General features: G+C 46.2%; 1 protein-coding gene and 1 long non-coding RNA gene across 3 annotated transcripts in view; one reads left to right on the top strand and one right to left on the bottom strand.

The window, feature by feature from the left end:
• LOC309528848 overlaps nt 1–25,174 on the top strand; it is a 352,451-nt gene that overhangs the window by 287,525 nt on the left and 39,752 nt on the right. The window lies entirely within an intron of this gene.
• Nucleotides 2,909–20,164, bottom strand: C1D (C1D nuclear receptor corepressor). Its single transcript, XM_082216554.1, has 6 exons — nt 20,012–20,164; nt 17,457–17,626; nt 11,750–11,924; nt 9,067–9,133; nt 8,570–8,625; nt 2,909–3,210 (listed from the first exon to the last, which is right to left on the bottom strand). The coding sequence occupies exons 3-6, from the start codon at nt 11,888–11,890 to the stop codon at nt 3,034–3,036; spliced, it is 441 nt and encodes a 146-aa protein (XP_082072680.1). The 5' UTR covers nt 11,891–11,924; nt 17,457–17,626; nt 20,012–20,164; the 3' UTR covers nt 2,909–3,033.

Raw genomic sequence — 25,174 nt, 5'->3', positions numbered from 1 at the left:
TTTCCTCCTAGAAAGTAAGGGGAAATGTCTGTGCATGTAATGGAGCGAATGCCTGCGGGTGGCGGGGGGATCTGCTGCAGTCGTGAGCAGAGGATCCATGGTTCCCCTTCCTTCCCTCCTCCGTGGTTACAAAGCATGGATCCACATGGATCCTCAGGATTTTTGCATTGGGCTACTCCAAACTCACTGCCAGATCACATGTCTGTGGCCACAGCATGAACCACAAAAATCATATATCCACTATTTCATTTAGAATATTTTTTTTCTTGTTTTCTTCCTCTAAAAACTATGTGCGTGTTATGGTCTGGTGCGTGTTATAGAGCGAAAAATACAGTATTTCACGTGTAAACACTGAATTTGAGTCATTATCAAATAAATCATTCCCTCTCCCCACCAAAAAAAATATGACTAAACTATATTCTATGATTAGGATATTCTATATTCCATTTGATTCTGTGATTAGGAAAATGCTTTTGCAAACATATGAGGGTTAAAGAATCATCTTAGCAGAAACAAGCAGTGGGGACAGCATCTCAAACTAATCAAACAGCTTAGACGAAATGTAGTCACATTATGAAGTAAATCTGGAGAACAGTGATGAGAAGGATGGCTCTCAACCATGTGGAATGGAGGAAATCTAACATGTCCCAATTTTAAATCAACAGAGAGAATTGTGCTTAAAATGAGAGTCCCAGAGTAAATTGAGTGTGAACTGAATGTTCACTGCAATAGCAAACAGACACCTTAATTCAATCTGCTAGGCCAGAGCTTTCCAAACTGTGTGTCGTGACATGTTAAGTGTGTTGGCTGCAGTGTGTAGGTGTGTTGAATGTACACTCCTCATGCTCCTCCCAGGGCTGGAAAGGGTTTCGTTTAACCTCCGGTTTGCTAGTAAAACCAAATTTAAAGGTAAAGGTAAAGGGACCCCTGACCATTAGGTCCAGTCGTGGCCGACTCTGGGGTTGCGGCGCTCATCTCGCTTTATTAGCCAAGGGACCCGGCGTTTGTCCGCAGACAGCTTCCGGGTCATGTGGCCAGCAGGACTAAGCCGCTTCTGGCGAACCAGAGCAGCGCACGGAAACGCCATTTACCTTCCCGCCAGAGCGATACCTATTTATCTACTTGCACTTTGACGTGCTTTAGAACTGCTAGGTTGGCAGGAGAAGACTGAGCAACGGGAGCTCACCCCGTCGCGGGGATTCGAACCGCCGACCTTCTGATCAGCAAGCCTTAGGCTCTGTGGTTTAACCCACAGCGCCACCCGCGTCCCATAAATTTGACCTTGGGTTACTTCGATTTATAATGGTGATTTTTGTAATACAAAATATACATTGCTGCCTGTAGATACTGAAACTAGTTATGGGAAGCTTAACTGACATCAAGAGAAATTCACAAGTGGCGCCCACCAAGAAGTCTCCCTTTCCCCTTTCACATCCTAAAATGCTTTCAAAGTCTAGGGGGGGGGGATTAGCAGATGAAGTTGACATTCTAAGGAACTGTCAAGGGTGACCTGGTTTGTTCTGATTGTGAGTGGTTTAGCTGACACATATATTAATGGATGCCTTGTAGGACATCTTCGGGAGATGAAAAGGGTTAGGAGTAAACCCTACACAAATCTGGAGTGAAGTCCCCAAGATGGTTGGATAGTGTCTTCTGGCAACTCCTGCAGCCAAGCTGGTACCAACCGTATTGCTCTGCTTTCCTTTGGACCACATCAGTCTGAGCAGCGAAGTCTTGTCTTCTGGGCAGCCCTGGACCTCCATTTGCTCAGGTCTGTGCCCAGGAGAGGTCATTTCAGTGCTGCTAATGCAGGAAAAAACAACGTGGGAGGCAGCAGTAAGGAGTTATAGTCTCTGCAGCCACAGCAGGCGCTGTGATTCTCCAGTGGTCTGATTGCGATTCCAGAAGAGCACTCCATTGTCTCTTGAGAAAGATAGATGCCAACAACAACATGAATGGTGTTAGGATATTTCCGTTCCACCTTAAAAGGGAGCACGATGTTTGTCACAGCCTGCGTATTTCCTGTTCACAGGATGTTTATGTTTGCTATTGCTTTCGTTCTCTCTCTGTCAGAGACACTGGCGCAGGCAGTCATGTCTTTCTTTGTTCTGATCAACGCTGAATAAAGCTTGTAAATAATGCTTTCCTGAGTGCAACTTTTGGCTGTGCATTATCTGCTGACAGAGTGTGCATGAGCTCTAGATGTTGGGCTATTTTCTAGAAACTCATGTCGCTAATCGATGATACTGCGTGCCTACCAGAGATCGATGGATCGTCCGGCAAACGGCTTGGGGCCATGATGGACTTTATCTCCCTGGCAGTATCCCAACTGAAGGGTGGGTGGGGGGAGGCACTCCAGCAAGAACACCAACTAAAACATTAACCAGTTGAGCTAGAACAGGGATGAAGAACCTGTGTCCCTTCAGATGATATTGGACTGCCAACTTCCATCTGCTCCAGCCAGTATGGCCATTGGGCAGAGAGGCTGGTGGGAGCTGTACAGAAGTGCAGCCACTTCTGGAGGCTCCGTCATTCCTGAACTAGAGCACCAGCAGAACTAGAACGGAAGGAAACAATTCTTATTAACAGCAGATTCATTCAAGAGGATACTTGATAAACCGCGGCGGCAGCAGCTAAGCTGGTTTAGCACGAAAGAACTGCACACAAGGGTCAGATGCAGACAAGCAGATACATTTGATCACGGACGGTGCAATCTGCAAACTATCTGTTCTGCAGTAGTTGCTCTTCAGCTGCCTAGCATATGGATACCTTGTCGTGTTTCCCAGATCAAAAGGCAAATTAGCTATAAGTTCTACTTTGTAAAAAGTAGGTGGGTTGGAAGAACCTAATTAGTCAATTTCAGCTTCTCTATCAAAAGTCAAAATAAACAACAGGATCTGAGGCAGGGTTACAAATCTCAAGTGGTTTTTTGTTATAAATTTATTTCACCAAAACGTATTTTTACTGCATATGAAACATGACACATTCAATTAAAATATTCATTCCGCCTATACCAATGAAAACAGGGAAATCCTAGTGTGTTTTCTTCTTTTTGGCTGGAACGGGAGTTCTCTTTGCAGACTTGTTCTGAGGTTTGGGTTCATAGAGGGCACTCCGCAGAAATCTCGAAGCGGCTCCTTTATCCAGCCTGGCAGCTTTTTTCTTGTCCGTTATCTCTTTGACTCTGTTCATGTAGGTTCTTATCCTCTCCTGGAAGACATGGAAAGATCATAATTCCTATCAAAAAAGTGTAGGGGTTGTTAAGCAAAACGGTAAACAAAAGACCCACCTCAAACTACGATTTGCTTGCACTTTCCAGAATTCAACTTCGCCGAAAACTAACTCACAATGGGGACTCTCCTCCAAGACGAAAATCTAATTCTCAAGGGCTAAATGCAAAATTCATGTCTGAGACCCTTTTGTTAAGTGTCGCTAGCTTAGCTCAGGAATGGAGAAGCTGCTCCTTCCAGACTCCTCAAGGACTACAGCTCCCATCAGCCCCAACCAGCAGGACCAATGATCAAGGATGATGGGGCTTGTAATTTAGCAATATCTGGGGGGCCACAGCTAAGGCGGCCCTGCACTGAAAAGGGCCATGGAGCAATGGCTAAGCAAGGGAGCGCATAAACCTGGACCAACTGGCCTGACGACAAGACACGCACGCCTCAGCCTCACTGATGTGGTCCAAAGGAAAGCAGAGAAGTAAGTTTGGCCCCAATGTGCATTAAGAATGCATAATTGTCCATTATTTACAGTAGTGGGGAAGGCAAGACAGGATTGTGGGTTGCCTCAATTGCATCTCAAAAAGCCAGCCAGCAGAGCTATTCCAAGTGGTGCAAAGTTTATTTATATCTAAGTGAACAAAGTACTGGAGCCCTCAAAAGCCTGCTGGGACATGTCTCTAGGGACCTAGTGGATAAAATACTTTGCCACCATGACAAGTTGGGACACCATGGTTGTAACAGGTCCAGAAGGGGTATCTAAGGAACCACCTAGTCCTTTTTGGTGGGATCCATTGAAGCTCTGGAGGCCTGACCATGACCATCAGGCGCCACGGGCAACGGTCTTGAGCTAACTGCGTGCTGTGGGTCGGTGTGGTCTGACTGGGTGGCTGAGTAGAGGGATGTACCATAAGCACATGACACCACTTCTAGAAGAATTGCACTGGCTATCTGACTTTATACTTTGCTACTGACCTACAAAGCCCTAAACTGCTTTAAACATAACTCTTAGAGGGAAAGGGGGACCTATAATCTTCTTTTCATTCCCCATTACACTAAAAGCGGAACCAAAATAGCCTCTCCCAAAAAACCCCATGCCCCATAAGCACCTTTAACTTTCTTGCAGATTATCCAGCCTATTTAAACCTGCAGTTCTACGTGCACAACTACTAGTAGAAGACACTATCAGATTCTTTTGAATCACCTGGAAGGGTAGTTGTGTAAATTCCAAAGCATCCACTCAGCACAGTTGTTTCATTTAGATAAAATGTCATGTCAGATAGCAGTGGTTCAAGGAAGAAAAGGATTCTACATAGATGGGGTGTACAATATAAATTATGTGGCCTCTTCACCTCATGGTGTCACCATAGAAAAAGGCAGGAACTGGTGCCAATGATCCAGGAAATGCTGGCTCTCGTAGGGGTTCTGATGGTGTGGCTGCCATTTTGTCTCTGCTTCAGGCAGCAGAATGTCCTGGGCTGGCACCGATCCCAGAGGAGGGCAACCAAAATGGTCAAAGGCCTGGAAACGATGCCTTATGAGGAACGGCTAAGGGAGCTGGGCATGTTTAGCCTGGAGAAGAGGAGGTTAAGGGGTGATATGACAGCCATGTTCAAATATATAAAAGGATGTCACATAGAGGAGGGATAAAGGCTGTTTTCTGCTGCTCCAGAGAAGCGGACACGGAGCAATGGATCCAAACTACAAGAAAGAAGATTCCACCTAAACATGAGGAAGAACTTCCTGACAGTAAGAGCTGTTTGACAGTGGAATTTGCTGCCAAGGAGTGTGGTGGAGTCTCCTACTTTGGAGGTCTTTAAGCAGAGGCTTGACAACCATATGTCAGGAGTGCTCTGATGGTGTTTCCTGCTTGGCAGGGGGTTGGACTCGATGGCCCTTGTGGTCTCTTCCAATTCTATGATTCTATGATTAAGATTTCCAAAATTACGAGTATACGGAGTTCCCTTTAATCCCATTACAACAAACGTTTGATTAGATAGTGACCTTGTTTTCTCAAGACCATCATAACATGTTGTGTGGTGGCCTCAGGAGTGCTCCAACAAGCCTATATGTCAACGTAGGTAAAAGGAGCTGATGAAGAGATTTACATTCAATGACACATGTAATGGATTCTCACAACCTGATTGAAAAGTTCCACTGAACCGATCATGTATGTTCCCTTTGGTCCTAAGTGCCAGACATACAGCAAGAGAGCAGCGACTACTGATTGAGCATCCATATGCAAGATAAGGACATCACGTCATCCTTCAGAAAGAAATACCATCCACCTCTCTCTCCTTCCCCCCACCCCCACTTCATTATACAATGTTTGCAAGGAACTAGAAGAATTGAAAAATAATCCCTTTCCTCTCAGGGAGTTCAAGCTTTCAGCAAAACGAACAATTCACACATCGCTTGAGATTTTCAGCACTAAATATATTTTCTATAGGCTATACTGACATAGCTGTGGGAAGAGGTAAGAAAAATTGAATGGCAATTTGGTTCAGATAAGATCTTGGAACAAATGCAAATCTTCTTTCTAAAAGAATGCGCCGCAAATCTAGCCACACGTTATGTATGGGCATGAAGCTATAGTTCTCTACGCAATAGTAACTTTTATTCTGCAATTAGTTCTGCCAACCATCTGCTTTTATGGTTACGCACTGTTCATTGTTTTAGCAACAATGTGTGTGTGTATATAGAATAATACAATGTATATGTCACAACTATTCTGATAGATTTGATCTGCAGTTTTTCTGTTCTTCAAGCTAAATCATTTGATTTGATTCTTGAAGTCAGCAGAATTTCCAAGGTATCCAGCCTCATATACTGTACTCATGCATCTAAATGGAATATAAAGACAAACCGAAAAGATTTATTGTAGGCAGTAAATATGTCACTAATGTAGAATTACTGGACAGTATACATACAACTGGTGCCAAAAAAGCTTTTAGCTTTGTTGCCGAACTGGATTCTTTACTGCTGAGAAAATGAATTAATGGAGGGATTGGAAAAGGGGAGGGAGAATCTTTTCCCGTTTTTGCTAGTAAATCAACCATATGATACTTTTAAAGTCATACAGGAGTAAGGAAAGGTAGCCTCAGAGATTAACACAAGTCCAAGTATTTATAGGAAAACACACTGCACTGGAAGTTATAAATAATTATTAGATGTGCAACATTTTTTCCATTCCGCAAGTGAAAAGGTGGCTGGCACAAAATTCGACTCTCAGTAGGGAGAGGCATCAGAAAGGATTGTCTGACTTTTAACTTGTAGCCCTTTTGGAATTTCACCGAGACTGAAACTTCTGCTTGCAGAGACAGACAAGGGCTGTTTCAAAGAAACGCTCACCTCCTGGGAATTCCTTCCTAGCTTAGGAAGGTGAGCAAAACATATGAACAAGTGGTCGTACTCAATGGTGGCTTTGCTTCAGCAAATTTTCACTGGAGGCAGTACACCAACGCATGGAGGCAAAAGCTTTGTATTTGAAGCAAGTGTGGAAAAGTGGTTAACATAGGCTCTCTCAGATGTACCGGTGGTATTTGACTCCAGTAAGGCTCGCTAAGATGTATAAAAATTCTTCTAATTTATGCTGGAAATGCAAGGAGAAAGAAGGTACAGTTTTTCATATGTGGTGGACGTTGTAAGAAAAGTAAAGGAAGATGACCTGAATGGTCGCCAGATTCTGTGCACAAATCTGTAGGCGCAGACCATCGCCCAACTCAAAATAGTCCGACATGAAAATCCCCAAACTCGGTTCCATGAGTGACTCTGAGTCAACTCCCTGGGATAGTTCATTGTTGTACATTGTTTCTAAATTTATTGTTGTACATTGTTTTAATTGTCTGCTTTAATCATATTTGCACATCAGTTTCTAATGTTGTGAGTGTCCTCTATTTCAGAGGCTTCTACTCTGCAGCCTCTTATAGTTGTTTTAACTGCGTGTTTTTATTTGTTTTTAGTTCTTATCTGTTTTAATTATCAGTTTTTATCCATCCATTATCCGTGTTTAATCTTGTATTTTATTCAGATGTTTTATCCTATGCTTGTTTCTTTGTCCTTAGTTGCTCTAACAATTATCGGTTAAAGAAAAATCCTAACTGCTATTTTGTTTATATGTTGTTGTTTTTATCCTGGTCTGTGACCGTAATAAAGTTCATTCATCATCTGCAAGTAAAGGGCTTCTGGGAAATGGTATACAATAAAATTTCAAAAATGTTTAAGAATACATTTGTTAAAAAACAGAGGTTTTTTTACTAGGAGTTATAAGAAGTGCAAAGAAACAAAAGAGACTGTTTATGTATGTGACTACAGCAGCTAGAATGTTACTTGCCCAGAACTCGAAAAAAGAGAATTTCCCAAGAATGGAAGACTAAGATGATAGACTATGCCGAAATGGCTAAACCTACCGTGAAGATCAGACACCAAGATGAGGAAAAACTCAATCAAGAATGGGAAGATTTTACAGATTACTTTAAAGTATACTGTAAAAATGTTAAAACGTTAACAGGTTTGATGTAACATTTGTGAACTAATAATAGAATTAGGAGGAAAAAAGAAGTTATAATTAATTGGAGAGATATAATTATATGCAAGGAGAATTAAAGGGGGGGAATGGAAACCAGAGGGGTGGATGGGGGAGTCATTTAATGCAAATTTGGATTGGATATGTACATACAAAAGAAAAAATGCAGTTATTTTGAAAATTGAAAAATAAAGTATTTTTTAAAGGGGGGGGGACATAGGCTCTCTCAGCCTTGGTCCCTAAATGTCTGGACTACAACTCCCATCATTCCTAGCCAGCATGGCCAGTGATCAGGGGATTTGTTGTTCAAGAAGACCTGGAGATCCAAGGTTGAGAAAGGCTGGGTTAGCATTGGAAGAGGACTCGGGAGATGAAGGTGCAAACAGCCATGAAGTCTCGGTCAGGCATCCCCAATCTTTGGCCCTCCTGATGTTTTGGCCTACAACTCCCATGATCCCTAGTTAACAAGACCAGTGGGGGGATGATGGGAATTGTAGTCCAAAACATCTGGAGGGCCAAAGGTTGGGGGTGCCTGGTCTAGGTGGCCTTGGGCCAGTCAGTGACTCTTAATCAACCTCACAGGGTTGTTGAGAGGTTAAATTGGGGTAGAGGAAGAACTAGGAATAGCACCCTGACACGCTTGGAATAAAATAAAAATATAAAGTAAGGTTATAATTGAGGATCCATCCATGAACACACACAGAGAGAGAGAGAGAGAAAGAGAGAGAGGATTTAACATTGTGCAAGCATTTATCCCAGGAATTTTGCACTGTATTTTAAATAAGAATCTGATTTTGCACTGCATTTTAAATAAGAATCTTACCAGCTCCTGTTTCACTGGGTGCTCCTTTGGATTAATTCCTTGTGTGGCAAGATATACTGTGAAATGAATTTTATTAATCAATATTATTATTGTTGTGAGAGACTTTAGCAATAGAATCCTTACTACACATCTAAATTGCAAAAGCACACATCAATTGCAAGACTGTAAAGCTGCTTTGCTAAACTGAACTCAGTGGTATTCGTCATAATATAAAACGCCTAACAGCTGGGTGAAATGGCATCAAAGGCTCCACGGAGAATCGAAAAGGTTGCTAGAGGAACCAAAGAACAAGAAAAGGGAATTGATCAGCTATTACAAAAATGGCGAAGGCTTAAATAATTAAGCTTTTCTTTAAGTGTCACTTATAAAAGTATAGTGGCTGTAAAATCATCATTAGAAATAGGATGGATACTTAGCTGCCGAGTTGCATATTTAAATATGCAGTTACATGCTAAAGTGCCTAAATTACCACCATAAATTTCATACTCTGCACTCACCCCAAAACATCGAATTCAACGTGTAAGCAGAGACCAAATCTAATTTTGCTTGTTCAAGAGGATCCAGCTAAAACACAAAAGATACAAACGTCATCGTGTGCATTTCATTATCTAACTGAGACATCAAAAAAGGCTTCCAGCTACAGGAACCAATTACTATCACAGTATAGCGTCAATGCCACACTCCCCACAATCAGGAATCTAACAGTACTTCGCAGAATTCAAAGTTCATAAAAAAAAATAAAAATCAAATTGTTCATGGAATCCTACCCAATAATTTCAAGTAAACAAATTTCTAAAGAATAGAAAGTAATATTTATGTAGGCATGATCCGCATTTGGGGGCTTGACTTTCAGACACCTAATAAAACTGTCCCATTAAAGTATTACCTATTACCTACCCAACCCAACAAAATGTCAGGAAATCCACAAAGTACAGTCATGCCTCAGGTTACAGATGCTTCAGGTTGCGCGTTTTCGGGTTGCACACCACGCTGAACCCGGAAGCACTGGAATGGGTTACTTCTGGGTTTCGGCGGTTGCACATGCGCAGAAGCGCTAAATCGCAACCCGTGCGTGCGCAGACACAGCACTGCGGGTTGCGAACGTGTCTCCCGCACGGATTATGTTCGCAAGCTGAGTGTCCACTGTATGCTGAAATAAGCTAATAACACAACTCAGCATCTATGTATCCATTCTGAACATTTAAAACGATTCACATTTTTGCACATGCTTCACATAATTTGCAGGAATATTTACAATACCTCTGTAAGGTAGGCTAGTATTATTGTCCCTGAATTGCAGGTGGAGGGGCAGCTTCCCAAAAGCCAACTGATCCGATTCTAACAGGGCTTGACAGTTTGTAATTTGGGGAGCTTGCGTATACTCCCAGGAAAATGAGTGGATATTTCAGATCTTTCCGTGGGTGAAAAAGAGAAGCCCACAAAAGAGAAGCATCACTGTTCCACAGGAGGGGAAACCATCCATTGTCAAAGGACAACACAAGGCATTCCAGGATCCTAAGCGTCCTTGTTCCCCCAATACTCCCCAAACTGACCCCCAAACCGTGCCAGCCTGAAAACTGGCCTATTTTATCCTCCTCAATCTGCTGCAGTCAATGGGAAGGGGGAAAAAAATTAATGACTGTGGTAGGAAATAACATGGGTGGTGCTGTGGGTTAAACCACAGAGCCTAGGACTTGCCGATCAGAAAGTCAGAATCCCTGCGACAGGGTGAGCTCCCGTTGCTCAGTCCCAGCTCCTGCTCACCTAGCAGTTCGAAAACACGTCCAAGTGCAAGTAGATAAATAGGTACCACTCCGGCAGGAAGGTAAGCGGCGTTTCCATGCGCTGCTCTGGTTCGCCAGAAGCGGCTTAGTCCTGCTGGCCACATGACCCGGAAGCTGTACGCCGGCTCCCTTGGCCAATAAAGCAAGATGAGTGCTGCAACCCCAGAGTAGGTCACTACTGGACATAATGGTCAGCGGTCCCTTTACCTTTAAATTTGGTTTTACTAGCAAACTGGAGGTTAAACGAAACCCTTTCCAGCCCTGGGAGGAGCATGGGGAGTGTACATTCAACACACCTACACACTGCAGCCAACACACTTAACATGTCACGACACACAGTTTGGAAAGCTCTGGCCTAGCAGATTGAATTAAGGTGTCTGTTTGCTATTGCAGTGAACATTCAGTTCACACTCAATTTACTCTGGGACTCTCGTTTTAAGCACAATTCCCTCTGGAATGAATGGTCAGGGGTCCCTATACCTTTATCTAGGAAATAATAACTCCACCCCAGCTCCCAGCAAGCTGTCTGGGCTTCAGAAGTAGCAGTCTCCTCCACCAACATCACCACCAAAGGAAGCTCTATGACCCGTTATGCTACACCACTGCTCCCATGTATTATCTACTTGTCAATCCTGGCAGTGACCCAACGAGGTAACCTCTGGACGTTCCTCACAGCCAACTACCAAAGCCCCAGGTGCTCTTAGAGTTGCTTCTCTTCACAAGCAAGGAAGGAGTCCTACGCCACTGGTGGCTATGGATCGCTGCCACCTGTACTTAAGTGTACAATGCATGCAGGGATATTGCAGCTGTACACCAAAAGGTAGAAACGGTTTTTTTTGGCTGTCAAACCCAATCTATCATTTCGTTCCTACAGGATTTCCAGGAAACTCAGGTTACGTGAGTGTGCAGCTTACAAGATTGAACATGGATGCTGTCAAAGAGCTGAGCTGTCAGGACCGTTGTGTTTATAATTTATTCATGTTTGGAAAGCTTCGGGGGTGAAACTCCCTGATGGACGAGTTTTTATTTTGCCCCAAAGAAATTACAAATTGGATTTTAAATGTTAAGGTACATCGATACATGTACCAAGGCCTCAGGCAGTGCCTTGTGCTGTTTCTGGGTGTTGAAAGTGAGAAAGAAAAGATACTTCATATATTCTTTTAGAGCTGATCTTCCTACAGCTGGAATGGGTAAGGTAGCAGTTTAACACCTAGATTTTACATTCTAGGGCGAGTTTATTCTAAAACCCCACTTCCAGAAATAAGGCAAGCAGAGAACGTACTTTGGTTTCTGGATGAAGTACAAGCCACCCTATTATGAAAGACCGGTGGGACCCTCCCTTCCACCATTGATTAGTTAAAAGACAAACACTGCTGTGCCTTCACCTGCTTCTTACCTTCTGGAGAAGCTCACTTCTCGACACAGACATCATAGTCTTCAACATCTCATCCACAAAACCAAGAGACTTATCAAAGGCCGAAAGGTAATCATGGATCTCTGCTGGGTACTCTTCTCCAGCAAGATCACTCTCCGACATTATGCTCTACACACAAGAACCAGGACAGGTTTACCTACAGTACAGGTAGATAAACACAGAAACATTAGGCTCATGAAGTGGTCCGCGAGCTCTTAAAGAAATCACTTACGTCAACCTATGGGTTGGCAGTCCTAGATAACCAAGAGAAGTTACCTGAAGTCTGCAAGGTTGGCAACTTTTTCCATTTTGAACAGGTTTTCAAATATTATCATGATAGCATAGGTACCACTTTCATGCACCTCATGAAAGTGTTAGAATTCCTGCTCCATGATTGCAGTCATGGGATTGTTGTCTTTCACATGACAGTGTATGTTTTGACTCCACAGAGTGGGAAGTGACGGAGACAGGATGTTTGTGTTACTGTGTTCCGTGAAGTAGGACTATTGTCCTTTGTCCTTTCCTCTTTGCTGTCTGATGCTAGAGAGAGAGGGAGCCATGTTGCAGTGCTCCGTGTGTGTTTATATGTAAATAAAGTAGATCAGCCGAAATGCTGAGTTGCTGAGGCCTGTTACGCAAGCTGCGCAAACTCTACGGATCCCTAAGTGTGCCGATGTCTGTTGGCATTGGTTGCTGTGATGTTCGAGCAGAAGAAAGCTTTTGAAGCTCCTGAACAATCGACCAGGAGGGAGGGAACATGCCAGTTGTGCATGTGTCTCTGCCAGGGTCCTACTCGAGAGTAGGACGAGCTCCTGACAGAAAGCCACCATCAACTTGGGTTCCATGACAGAAGAAAGGAAAGATATAAATGTAGTAAAATTAATAAATGTGCAGCACCTAGAAGGGTCAGCAAACTTTTTCAGCAGGGGGCCGGTCCACTGTCCCTCAGACCTTGTGGGGGGCCGGACTATATTTTGAAAAAAATAAATAAATGAACAAATTCCTATGCCCCACAAATAACCCAGAGATGCATTTAAATAAAAGCACACATTCTACTCATGTAAAAACACCAGCCAGGCCCCACAAATAACCCAGAGATGCATTTTAAATAAAAGGACACATGCTACTCATGTAAAAACACACTGATTCCCGGACCGTCCGCGGGCCGGATTGAGAAGGCGATTGGGCCGGATCTGGCCCCCAGGCCTTAGTTTGCCTACCTATGACCTAGATCATACTGGTATCATTTAAAGCAGATGGACCTCCAGATGTTGTTGGATTCCAGTTCCCACCAACCCCAACCAGCGTGGCTCATCGTCTCGGATGATAAGAGATGGAGACGATGAACATCTGGAGAGCCATAGATTCCCCGCCCATTTTAAAGATTTAGATGTGGGTTAAGACTACTTCTCATGCTGCTCTCTGCTCACCACTGGAACCAGAATGCTGATGTTGGCATGAAAATACCCCGTGTAATACATAATTTGATAGTCTACTGATAACAATGTGGGAACCAGACAATGGAGTTCAGGAACCACATTGAAAAGATATCATCTGAATAGTGCTTTTTTTCAAAAGAAAAGGGGCGTGGGCCAGGAACATGGATGTCTGCAAGGTGGGCAACTTTTTTCATTTCCATCACATGGACTCAGCCAGAAAGCACATTCATAAAATAAACGAGTGCCCCATTAGCTCTCATTGAGAAATTGTGCACCTCCACTGATTCGGAGGGTGGGGAGACTACTACTTTTTTATTACCTCAAAAAAGACACACACAAAGCTGAGCTGGCAGAGGCCAGAGTATGACCACAGAGAATGTACTGCTGCTATGGCAGAGTTTAAAAGTTGTTCGGACAACTGATTGGTCCACTTAACTTAAAAAGTTTGGATCATTTAAAGAAGTGTCCCCAAATTGACCACAGGTCAGTGACACAGCTTTTGTGTGTGTGTGTGTGTGTGTGTGTGTGTGTGTGTGTGTGTGAGAGAGAGAGAGAGAGAGAGAGAGAGAGAGAGAGAGAAATCAGATCCCTTTTTAAGATGGCAGCTTAAAACTTGTGTTTTAATAGCTTAGTTCAGAAATCGGTTGCAACTCATAGTAATGACTAAGATTCCAGGCAACACCCCTAGTTTTAAGCAGTTGTGTTCAAGCTTTAATCTTCAATAAATAAGACTATTGCCTGCTTCAACAAAACAGCTGGTTGCCAAAATCAACACAAACTGCTATGGAACAGAAGTTGCTAAGGGGGAAATAAAGCAATGTGAATGATTCCATATATCTACAGGCAATCCTGGACTCCTTGTTTATTTCCCTTGCTTAATCTGCAAAACAATTACTTCAAACTATACAAGAAAGGTACTTCCTACATACAACAAGCAGAAACTTGATCAGTTTCTGGCCTGCCTTTCCGCCCCATGCCTTGTGCCAAAACCGAACGACGGTTCTACATAACAGCAACAAAAATTTCCTTCCAAATAATCCCAGTTCTGAGAGAAGGCCAGAAAGGTTTTTAAAAAGTGGGGGCGGAATAGAACATTCTGCAGAGCCACTAAGCAATGAATCTATAAAAGGGAAGCTATTCTGTGGGTAAGCACACTACTTGAATCAAATGTATATTGGCCAGTTCCTGCAAAATGAAGGCACGACTGAATGATGCTGCAGGAATGATTTTAAAAGGGTGACCCTTATATTTCTGCCCAGAAGTACTGCTTACAGGCAACCGACAGGAATAGCAAATCTCATGGCCAGCAAATCTCTCCCCCTCCAGTCCACTTTGAAATTGGTAAAGGTCTTCAGCTGTTGTAGCAATAATAATAATAATAATTTATTATTTATACCCCGCCCATCTGGCTGGGTTTCCCCAGCCACTCTGGGCGGCTTCCAAAGGAATATTAAAACACTGTGATACATCAAACATTAAAAGCTTCCCTAAACAGGGCTGCCTTCAGATGTCTTCTAAAAGTCTGGTAGTTGTTGTTCTCTTTGACATCTGGTGGGAGGGCGTTCCACAGGGAGGGCGCCACTACCGAGAAGGCCCTCTGCCTGGTTCCCTGTAATCTCACTTCTTGCAGTGAGGGAACCGCCAGAAGGCCCTCGGTGCTGGACCTCAGTGTCCGGGCTGAACGATAGAGATGGAGACGCTCCTTCAGGTATACTGGACCGAGGCCATTTAGGGCTTTAAAGGTCAGCACCAACACTTTGAATTGTGCTCGGAAACGTACTGGGAGCCAATGTAGGTCTTTCAGACCAGTGTTATATGGTCTCGGCGGCCGCTCCCAGTCACCAGTCTGGCTGCTGCATTCTGGATTAGTTGTAGTTTCCGGGTCACCTTCAAAGGTAGCCCCACATAGAGCACATTGCAGTAGTCCAAGCAGGAGATAACCAAAGCATGCACCACTCTGGCGAGGCCGTCTGCGGGCAGATAGGGTCTCAGCCTACGTACCAGATGGAGCCGGTACACAGCTGCCCTGGACACGGATTTAACCTGTGCCTCCATGGACAGCTGTGAGTCCAAAATGACTCCCAGGCTGCGCACTTTGCTGTGCTAAATGGTAAAGGTAAAGGTACCCCTTCCCGTATGGGCCAGTCTTGACAGACTCTAGGGTTGTGCGCTCATCTCACTTTAGAGGCCGGGAGCCAGCGCTGTCCGCAGACACTTCCGGGTCACGTGGCCAGCGTGACGAAGCTACTCTGGCGAGCCAGAGCCGCACACGGAAACGCCGTTTACCTTCCCGCTAGTAAGCGGTCCCTATTTATCTACTTGCACCCGGGGGTGCTTTCGAACTGCTAGGTTGGCAGGCACTGGGACCGAGCGACGGGAGCGCACCCCGCCGCGGGGATTCGAACCACCGACCATACGATCAGCAAGTCCTAAGCGCTGAGGTTTTACCCACAGCGCCACCTGATTTTTAATTGTATTTTTGCTGTGGGTCACCGGGACGAAGCTTGTGAACTCTGGGAACCTCTAACCTAGACTCTTCCATTCCAATTGGAGAAAAGGTTACACACAGGAGTGCTGTCCCACATTTTGGGGCAAGGAGGGAGAGAGGCTTCAGAAATAAATACACCCCTCCTTGTTTTTTTCCTTCACCTCATGCCACACTAGAAGATAAAAGTACCATTTCTGGACACTTGGAAATATATTTATGGTTTTGAAAAAATACCGTGAACTTTATTGTGGCGATATTCCAAGTTTGGTGTTGCAGAGAGTTGGTGGGAAGAGTTTGATTACTGTTAATTTACAAAGCTGTAGCCTTAAACTATTACAGAGATATGAATAGATGTAAGGACAAAATGACCATGAAAGCATTCTCCAGCAGGCTAATAATTCCAGGACATCAAACCTGTACCTCATTTTTAACAGATATATCCAAAATTTGAAAGGGCTCGCTTTCTACTTGCTTTTTTAAAAAAATAATGGCCTTGTGCCTGCAGGTATTTAGAAGTCTGTGTAGTACCACCACTTCAAATTTTATCTGTAGGCTTTTACCCAGTAACAAAAGTCGTCCTCCAAACATGCTTCCCCTCAGAAACTTCTAGCCCTGAATATCATGACAGGCAGGCATAGCTGAGGATTGCTCCCTGCTTCTTTCCCTTACAATAGCCATTGTACTGGGGGTTTAACAGACATAAAGCACCATATCTGATTTGAATCCACTTAAGAACATAAGGACCTTGCCAACAAAGGTCCGTATAGTTAAAGCTATGGTCTTCCCAGTTGTGATGTATGGAAGCGAGAGCTGGACCATAAAGAAGGCTGATCACCGAAGAATTGGTGCTTTTGAATTATAGTGCTGGAGGAGACTCTTGAGAGTCCCATGGACTGCAAGAAGATCAAACCTCTCCATTCTGAAGGAAATCAGCCCTGAGTCCTCACTGGAAGGACAGATCGTGAAGTTGAGGCTCCAATACTTTGGCCACCTCCTGAGAAGAGAAGACTCCCTGGAAAAGCCCCTGATGTTGGGAAAGATGGAGGGCACAAGGAGAAGGGGACGACGGAGGATGAGATGGTGGGACAGTGTTCTCAAAGCTACAAACATGAGTTTGACCAAACTGCGGGAGGCAGTGGAAGACAGGAGGGCCTGGCGTGCTCTGGTCCATGGGGTCACAAAGAGTCGGACACAACTAAGCGACTAAACAACAACAAAGAACATCAGGAGAGCCTACTGGACCAAGCCATTGGCCCATCTAGCCTCTGCTCTCACAGTGGTCAAACTGAGGCCTGTGGGAAGTCTGCAAGCAAGACCTGAGCTCTAAAGCACCCTCCCTTCTTCCAGCAACTAGTATGCAGAAGCATAAAGATCCGATAGCGGAGGCCATTTCTGGACCTTTTCCTGGTCTCCTTTACCATGTAAATCAGGAGGAAGGAACCTTTATCAGCTGGGCTGGGTTACAATTCTCTTGTGGCTAACCTTCTCGGGAGTACCTGCCAGCAGCGGAGCGGCAGTACCCAAAGCATTCTGGATTAAGTAATCTGGAATAAAGACCGCCCTGTTTCAATGAATCCTCTCTCTCGTCTGCTGCGCACAGTCCACACGTTGCAGTCACAGCTGCCCAAACGCTTGCACCTCAGCACAATGCAAAATACTAGGGTGCAAGCATTCAGAAAAGAGTTTGAGAACTCCAAAAAACAGTATGTGAGCTGAGCACAGATGACTTAAGAAGTAGGGTTAAGTGTGCAGAAAACAGTACCTTACTTAAAATAATCCGGAATCAGATGCACTTTCACCTATAGCTGTTGGAGGGCGGTTTCCCTTGAAAAGCCTTCATCCATTCATTTGCTGTATTTTGCTGAAATCAGTTTAGGCAGGTGTTTTATTTGTCAATACCTCCTCACCCCTTTCTGTGTAGTCTTTCTCAAGCTGGCAAACATCAAAAACATAAAATATATTTAAAACTTTTATAATACGTTACGCAATATATAAGCAAGCACCGATATTTCACGGTGTAATTCAAGCAACAGAAACTGCCATGGCCAATAAAATCCCATCAGTTAAAAGCCGCTTTCAATGCTGGACTGAAGGGGCCATTCATTGAGCCCCCCATAGAATAGGGTCCTTTTATAACACAGGACTTCCTTAGTGGCTGCCAGTCTAACTTATCAGAAAGGCAGGCTAACAAGGAGGCCTCTCTGATGCTTATCGCAAAGGATGGCAAGCTCTACAGGCTGTGTACACATTAGAGGCCTGAAACATAGTGAGGTCACATCCCCACCCCAGGCTGAGCTGCAAGCTGCTTTCTTGGTCGATGTTCACACCACACAGGTGGCAGGGCTACAGATTCATCCCAGGCCCGTATCCAAACTCCAATTCACTGAAGCTGCCATCTGTGCCAGTGCAAGGGCTGTCTGAGCCTTTGTCAAGAAGCTACAAGGTACTGTGGCTAATGCCACCTGGACTCAGCTACAAACCAGTGTTCGAAACTCCCATTGTTCTAGGCACATTTTGCGACAGGGAATTTCATTAGCGTGAGCAGTTTCTGAGCTCTGGGCACAGTACTAAGATTTCAGATTAAAACTGCAGAGTGGAGGGAAAGGACTTTTTCTGCCTCCCCACTTCTAGCTGCTCTCTGAAGAGTTGAGAAGAGACCCCTTAAGAATATTAGGGGGGTGGGCAGGGGAAGGACTAAAAGGTAAAGGGACCCTTGACCATTAGGTCCAGTCGTGACCGACTCTGGGGTTGCGGCGCTCATCTCGCTTTACTGGCCGAGGGAGCCGGCATACAGCTTCCGGGTCATGTGGCAAGCATGAGTAAGCCGCTTCTGGCGAACCAGAGCAGCGCATGGAAACGCCGTTTACCTTCCCGCCGGAGCGGTACCTATTTATCTACTTGCACTTTGACGTGCTTTCAAACTGCTAGGTTGGCAGGAGCAGTTGGGAGCTCACCCCGGTGCGGGGATTCAAACCACTGACCCTCTGATCAGCAAGTCCTAGGCTCTGTGGTTTAACCCACAGTGCCACCTGCGTCCCTAAGGGAAGGATTAGGCCATGTGAAAAATTAACTTAATATTTTAGCTGCAGTTCATTCATTTTCAGTTTGTATTCCTGTTATTAAAAAGCGCACCTAGGCATTCCATTCTTGCACCCATTTCCTAGGTTTTAAGGTGTTATTCAGCTCCTAGCTTTCATATCTCAGTTTCTAACACTGCTTCCAACACATGTAGTGGGAGCAGACTGGAATCAAAGTAGGCCAAAATGTGCCCACAGCCAGTGTCCTAATCTGGCCCCAAACACGAAGGGTTGTACAAAAAGGTGGCACACTATTTTCACTGACTCCACCCCCCCACCCTACTTCATCTTTCTGGGCCTTAGTCACATAAGACCGGCTTCTCCCCACCCCTGGGTGGAAACGGAGGCAGCAGCAGCAAAGGTTGGTGTTTCTTGACAAAAACCAGGCAGCATGCCTTACACAAGCAGAAACTCTTTCTGCTCCTGCAAACCCAGCAGATGCAACTCAAAGGAAAAAGTGCTTCATTAACTACAATAGCCAAATGAATTGCCCAGGTCCGCATGCACACCGTGCATTTAAAGCACATTCAAACACACACCCCGCAATTTGAAGCGCGTGGCTCCTCCCTCTCCCCTCAGAAAAGAATTCTGGGAACCGTAGCCTCTCTGGGATGGAAACTACAATTCCCAGGGTTCTTTGGCAGCAGGGGGAAGTCATGTGCATTAAACATGTGCTGCACATGTTTTAACAAATGCTTAGTGTGGATCCACTCTAAACACAAAATACATAATGGAAACAAAACGAACCCACCCCCTCCCAGAAACACATTTTTAACATAAACGTGTTTGTGGAAGGGAGTGGGGAGAAGGGGGATACTGATTTGCTTTCCTCCTGTTCTTGTTTTTAATATGCATTTGGTGATTTTAATGCTGTGATCCGCCCTGGGATCTAGGGATGAAGGGCGGCGGTATACAGAATAAGTAAGTAAATGAGAACTGCGGAGAGCTTTTCCTTTCCTTTTTTTTTGGGGGGGGGTGTTGGGGGCACTTTCCAGAAGAGGCCCCTGGGCGATCCTGTCGCGGCCGGATCCAGCAGATCTCCCCCCCTCCCCGGAAAGGCGCAACCAGCTCTGGGCCCAGGGACCCCCGAGGCCACCCGCTTTGGCGCTGCGGGTCCTGCGGGGAATGCAGTCCCTCCACCGACACCGGGCTAAACGGGAGGCCAGCGCCCGCCTGCCCGCCTGCCTGCTTCCTCGCGAGCCGGGGGCCCCGCTCCTCGCCCAGCGGCGCTTCTTCCTACCTGCGGCGTGGAGACGGCGGGCCTCCGCTGGCGCGCAGCGCTCTGACGCAGAAGCCGGGGAGGCGCCTCCGGAGTCCCGCCCGCCCTCCTGCTCGGCCGGCCGGGCTTGGGAGAGGCGGAGCCGCGGAGCCTGGCCGCCGACCGCGCTCCTTCGCTGGGAGACGCGGAGGCCGGGCCTGCGCAGCTCGACCCCTCCGAGCCAAGGGGGTCCCGCGGGTCTCCGGCTGGGCTGCGCGCGGGGGAAAGGCTGCGTTTTACGCACGCCCGTCCCCGAATGGGCGAGCGAGACGAAGGGAAGGCAAGCCGTGGCCTTTCATAGAATCCTAGAGTTGGAAGAGACCACAAGGGCCATCGAGTCCAACCCCCTGCCAAGCAGGAAACACCATCAGAGCACTCCTGACCTATGGTTGTCAAGCCTCTGCTTAAAGACCTCCAAAGTAGGAGACTCCACCACACTCCTTGGCAGCAAATTCCACTGTCGAACAGCTCTTACTGTCAGGAAGTTCTTCCGAATGTTTAGGTGGAATCTTCTTTCTTGTAGTTTGGATCCATTGCTCCGTGTCCACTTCTCTGGAGCAGCAGAAAACAACCTTTCTCCCTCCTCTATGTGACATCCTTTTATATATTTGAACATGGCTATCATATCACCCCTTAACCTCCTCTTCTCCAGGCTAAACATGCCCAGCTCCCTTAGCCGTTCCTCATAAGGCATCGTTTCCAGGCCTTTGACCATTTTGGTTGCCCTCCTCTGGACACGTTCCAGTTTGTCAGTGTCCTTCTTGAACTGTGGTGCCCAGAACTGGACACAGTACTCCAGGTGAGGTCTGACCAGAGCAGAATACAGTGGCACTATTACTTCCCTTGATCTAGATGCTATACTCCTATTGATGCAGCCCAGAATTGCATTGGCTTTTTTAGCTGCCGCGTCACACTGTTGGCTCATGTCAAGTTGGTGGTCAACCAAGACTCCTAGATCCTTTTGACATGTACTGCTCTCAAGCAAGGTATCACCCATCTTGTATTTGTGCCTTTCTCGGGGGAGGCAGCTTGGAAAGAGGGCCTTCCTAAGGGGCTGCTGGGGGGACCAAGCGGGGGGGGCGGTGACATAGCGGATTTATTTCTGATTTTTGTCCGCCAGAACTCCCAGCAACTCAGTTCCGGCCCCTCTCAGGGGGGCGCCTTTGCCATTCTAAAAAGAAGGGGGGAGGTGTTCGTGATGAGCTCTGGAACCTCTTTTTTCTAGAAATATAGCACTGATGTAGCTGTAACAACAATAATAACCTATTATTTATACCTCGCCCATCTGGCTGGGCTTCCCCAGCCACTCTGGGCGGCTTCCAAGCCAGTATTAAAATACAGCAAACATTAAAAGCTTCCCTAAGCAGGCCTGGACCATAAAGAAGGCTGATCGCCGAAGAATTGGTGCTTTTGAATTCTGGTGCTGGAGGAGACTCTTGAGAGTCCCATGGACTGCAAGAAGATCAAACCTATCCGTTCTGAAGGAAATCAGCCCTGGAAGGACAGATCGTGAAGCTGAGGCTCCAATACTTTGGCCACCTCCTGAGAAGAGAAGACTCCCTGGAAAAGACCCTGATGCTGGGGAAGATGGACGGCACAAGGAGAAGGGGACGACAGAGGATGAGATGGTTGGACAGTGTTCTCGAAGCTACCAGCATGAGTTTGACCAAACTGCGGGAGGCAGCAGAAGACAGGAGTGCCTGGCGTGCTCTGGTCCATGGGGTCACGAAGAGTCGGACATGACTAAACAACAACAACAAACAGGGCTGCCTTCAGATGTCTTCTAAAAGTTTGGTAGTTGTTCTTCTCTTTGACATCTGGTGGGAGGGTGTTTCACAGGGCGGGTGCCACTACCGAGAAGGCCCTCTGCCTGGTTCCCTGTAACCTGGCTTCTCACAGTGACAGAACCGCCAGAAGGCCCTCGGCGCTGGACCTCAGTGTCCGGGCTGAATGGTGGGGGTGGAGACGCTCCTTCAGATATACTGGACCAAGGCCGTTTAGGGCTTTAAAGGTCAGCACCAACACTTTGAATTGTGCTCGGAAACGTACTGGGAGCCCATGTCGGTCTTTCAAGACCGGTGTTATGTGGTCTCGGCAGCCACTCCCAGTCACCAGTCTAGCTACCGCATTCTGGATTAGTTGTAGTTTCTGGGTCACCTTCAAAGGTAGCCCCACGTAGAGCGCACTGCAGTAGTCCAAGCGGGAGATAACCAGAGCATGCACCACTCTGGCGCAACAGTCTGTGGGCAGGGAGGGTCTCAGCCTACGTACCAGATGGAGCTGGTAGACAGCTGCCCTGGACACAGAATTGACCTGCGCCTCCATGGACAGCTGTGAGTCCAAAATGACTCCCAGGCTACACACCTGGTCCTTCAGGGGCACAGTTACCCCGTTCATGATCAGGGAGTTCCCCACACCCACCCTCTCCCTGTCCCCCAGAAACAGTACTTCTGTCTTGTCAGGATTCAACCTCAATCTGTTAGCTGCCATCCATCCTCCAACCGCCTCCAGACACTCACACAGGACCTTCACTGGTTCTGATTTAAAAGAGAGGTGTAAAAGAGAAGGGATGCAAGAGCGGTTCACAGCATAAAAAACACTGGACACCGGACACTGAGGTCCAGCACCGAGGGCCTTCTGGCAGTTCCCTCACTGCGAGAAGCCAAGTTACAGGGAACCAGGCAGAGGGCCTTCTCGGTAGTGGCGCCTTCCCTGTGGAACACCCTCCCACCAGATGTCAAAGAGAACAACAACTACCAGGCTTTTAGAAGACATCTGAAGGCAGCCCTGTTTAGGGAAGCTTTTAATGTTTGATGTATTATAGTATTTTAATATTCTTTTGGAAGCCGCCCAGAGTGGCTGGGGAAGCCCAGCCAGATGGGCGGGGTATAAATAATAAATTATTATTATTATTATTATAACAATACAAGGAGATGTAATGCATAATAAGAACAAAACAAAAACCCCTCCTTCCCTCCCTCAAATGCCCCCCAACTCCCCTTTGAAGGGTATCAGATGTTAGCCAAGGGGCTGGTTGAAGGTGTCCACCTGGTGCCTCAAGGTGTGTAATGAAGGCACTCCTCCTTGGGGAGTCAGCCACAAACAGGGAGCCATCAATGGACCCCCAACTCCCACCTGGCCTGTGATCCTTCTGGCAGCAGAGATCCACTGATAACTGTATCCTCCATGCACTTGTCTTCACTCCCATCTAAAGCTATCCTATGGTAGCTGATTCCATAAGTTAATGAGAGAGAGAGAGAGAGAGAGAGAGAGAGTGTAAATCAGATGTAATGAAAAACCACAGATTCTGGGAAAGCCAACAGGCACTAGGCACCTATTTTTTATCTCATGGCGTTCTTCAGGATTATTTAACAGAGGCTGGTGTCTATAAGAGGCAAGCCCAGAAGGCCTAGGCCTGGCAGTCCACAGGAGAGGAATAGAATACAGTGGTACCTCGGGTTACAGACTTCACTAACCCAGAAATAGTACCTCGGGTTAAGAACTTTGCTTCAGGATAAGAACAGAAATCGCGTGGCGGCAACGGGAAGCCCCATTAGCTAAAGTGGTGCTTCAGGTTAAGAACAGTTTCAGGTTAAGAACGGTCCTCCAGAACGAATTAAGTTCTTAACCCGAGATCCCCCTGTATAATGCTTTCACTTTTGCATGCAAAGACTGAGGAAAAGAGAGGGGGGAAACGGTCTGCTAAGCTGCAAAAATGGCCAGGGCGATAATAAGCAATCAAGGGCAATATTCCATCATAGAGTCTGAAGGCATCTGTTCTTTATTACATGTCTATACTGCCCTTCATAGGGACGCGGGTGGCGCTGTGGGCTAAAGCCTCAGCGCCTAGGGCTTGCCGATCGAAAGGTCGGCGGTTCGAATCCCCGCGGCGGGGTGCGCTCCCGCTGCTCGGTCCCAGCGCCTGCCCACCTAGCAGTTCGAAAGCACCCCCGGGGGCAAGTAGATAAATAGGTACCGCTTACCAGCGGGAAGGTAAACGGCGTTCCGTGTGCGGCTCTGGCTCGCCAGAGCAGCGTTGTCACGCTGGCCACGTGACCCGGAAGTGTCTGCAGACAGCGCTGGCCCCCGGCCAATAGATGTGAGATGGGCGCACAAACCCCAGAGTCTGTCAAGACTGGCCCGTTCGGGCAGGGGTACCTTTACCTTTACCTTTATACTGCCCTTCATCTGATGATCAGAGGTTGGTTTACAATATAAAAACACAAAAATATATAACACAGTAACAAACAACTAGATTGGCTAGTTAAACGGTGCTTTTTCACAATAAATGGGAGGAAAGAGTGACACAGACATTTCTAGCAAACGAGGTGTCTTGTGTGATGTGCAGACCACACTCCAGATTTCTATTGTGTAAGTCTGGCAACTTTTAACAGCCTCTCTTTCTACGTTATGTAGATATAAATACAGGCTCAGAGGGGACCCACAGATGCCATCCAGACCAGCCTTCCTCCCCAGTCCGATATCAATACTTTGTAGGCAGACAGCTGTTTGCCACAATGACAAGTACCAGCCTGGTACATTTTGCTTCCTGATTTGAAGAGCAATATGGTGTGAAATATATAGATATAGATATAGATATAGATATAGATATAGATATAGATAGATAGATAGATAGATATAGATATACACACACACGGGACGCGGGTGGCGCTGTGGGTTAAACCACAGAGCCTAGGACTTGACAATCAGAAGGTCGGCAGTTTGAATCTCCGCGATGGGGTGAGCTCCCGTTGCTCGGTCCCAGCTTCTGCCAACCTACCAGTTCGAAAGCCCGTCAAAGTGCAAGTAGATAAATAGGTACCACTCCGTCGGGAAGGTAAACGCCATTTCTGTGCGCTGCTCTGGTTCGCCAGAAGCGGCTTAGTCATGCTGGCCACATGACCCGGAAGCTGTACGCCGGCTCCCTCGGCCGATAAAGCGAGATGAGCGCCGCAACCCCAGAGTCGGTCACGACTGGACCTGATGGTCAGGGGTCCCTTTACCTTTTACACACACACACACACACACACACACACACACTTAGGCATTTGTTCTCCTAAACACTCCACTTTTCTGCCTGAGTATAGCAAAGACGATTGCTTATAATGCCATCAGGTAAGTTAGAAAAGTCTCATGTTTTTTGAA

The sequence above is a fragment of the Podarcis vaucheri genome (assembly GCF_965113315.1).
Source record: "Podarcis vaucheri genome assembly, chromosome: 3".
Taxonomy (NCBI): domain Eukaryota; kingdom Metazoa; phylum Chordata; class Lepidosauria; order Squamata; family Lacertidae; genus Podarcis; species Podarcis vaucheri.
The sequence above is the reverse complement of the archived record's forward strand: the minus strand, read 5'-3'. Positions and strand labels throughout refer to the sequence as shown.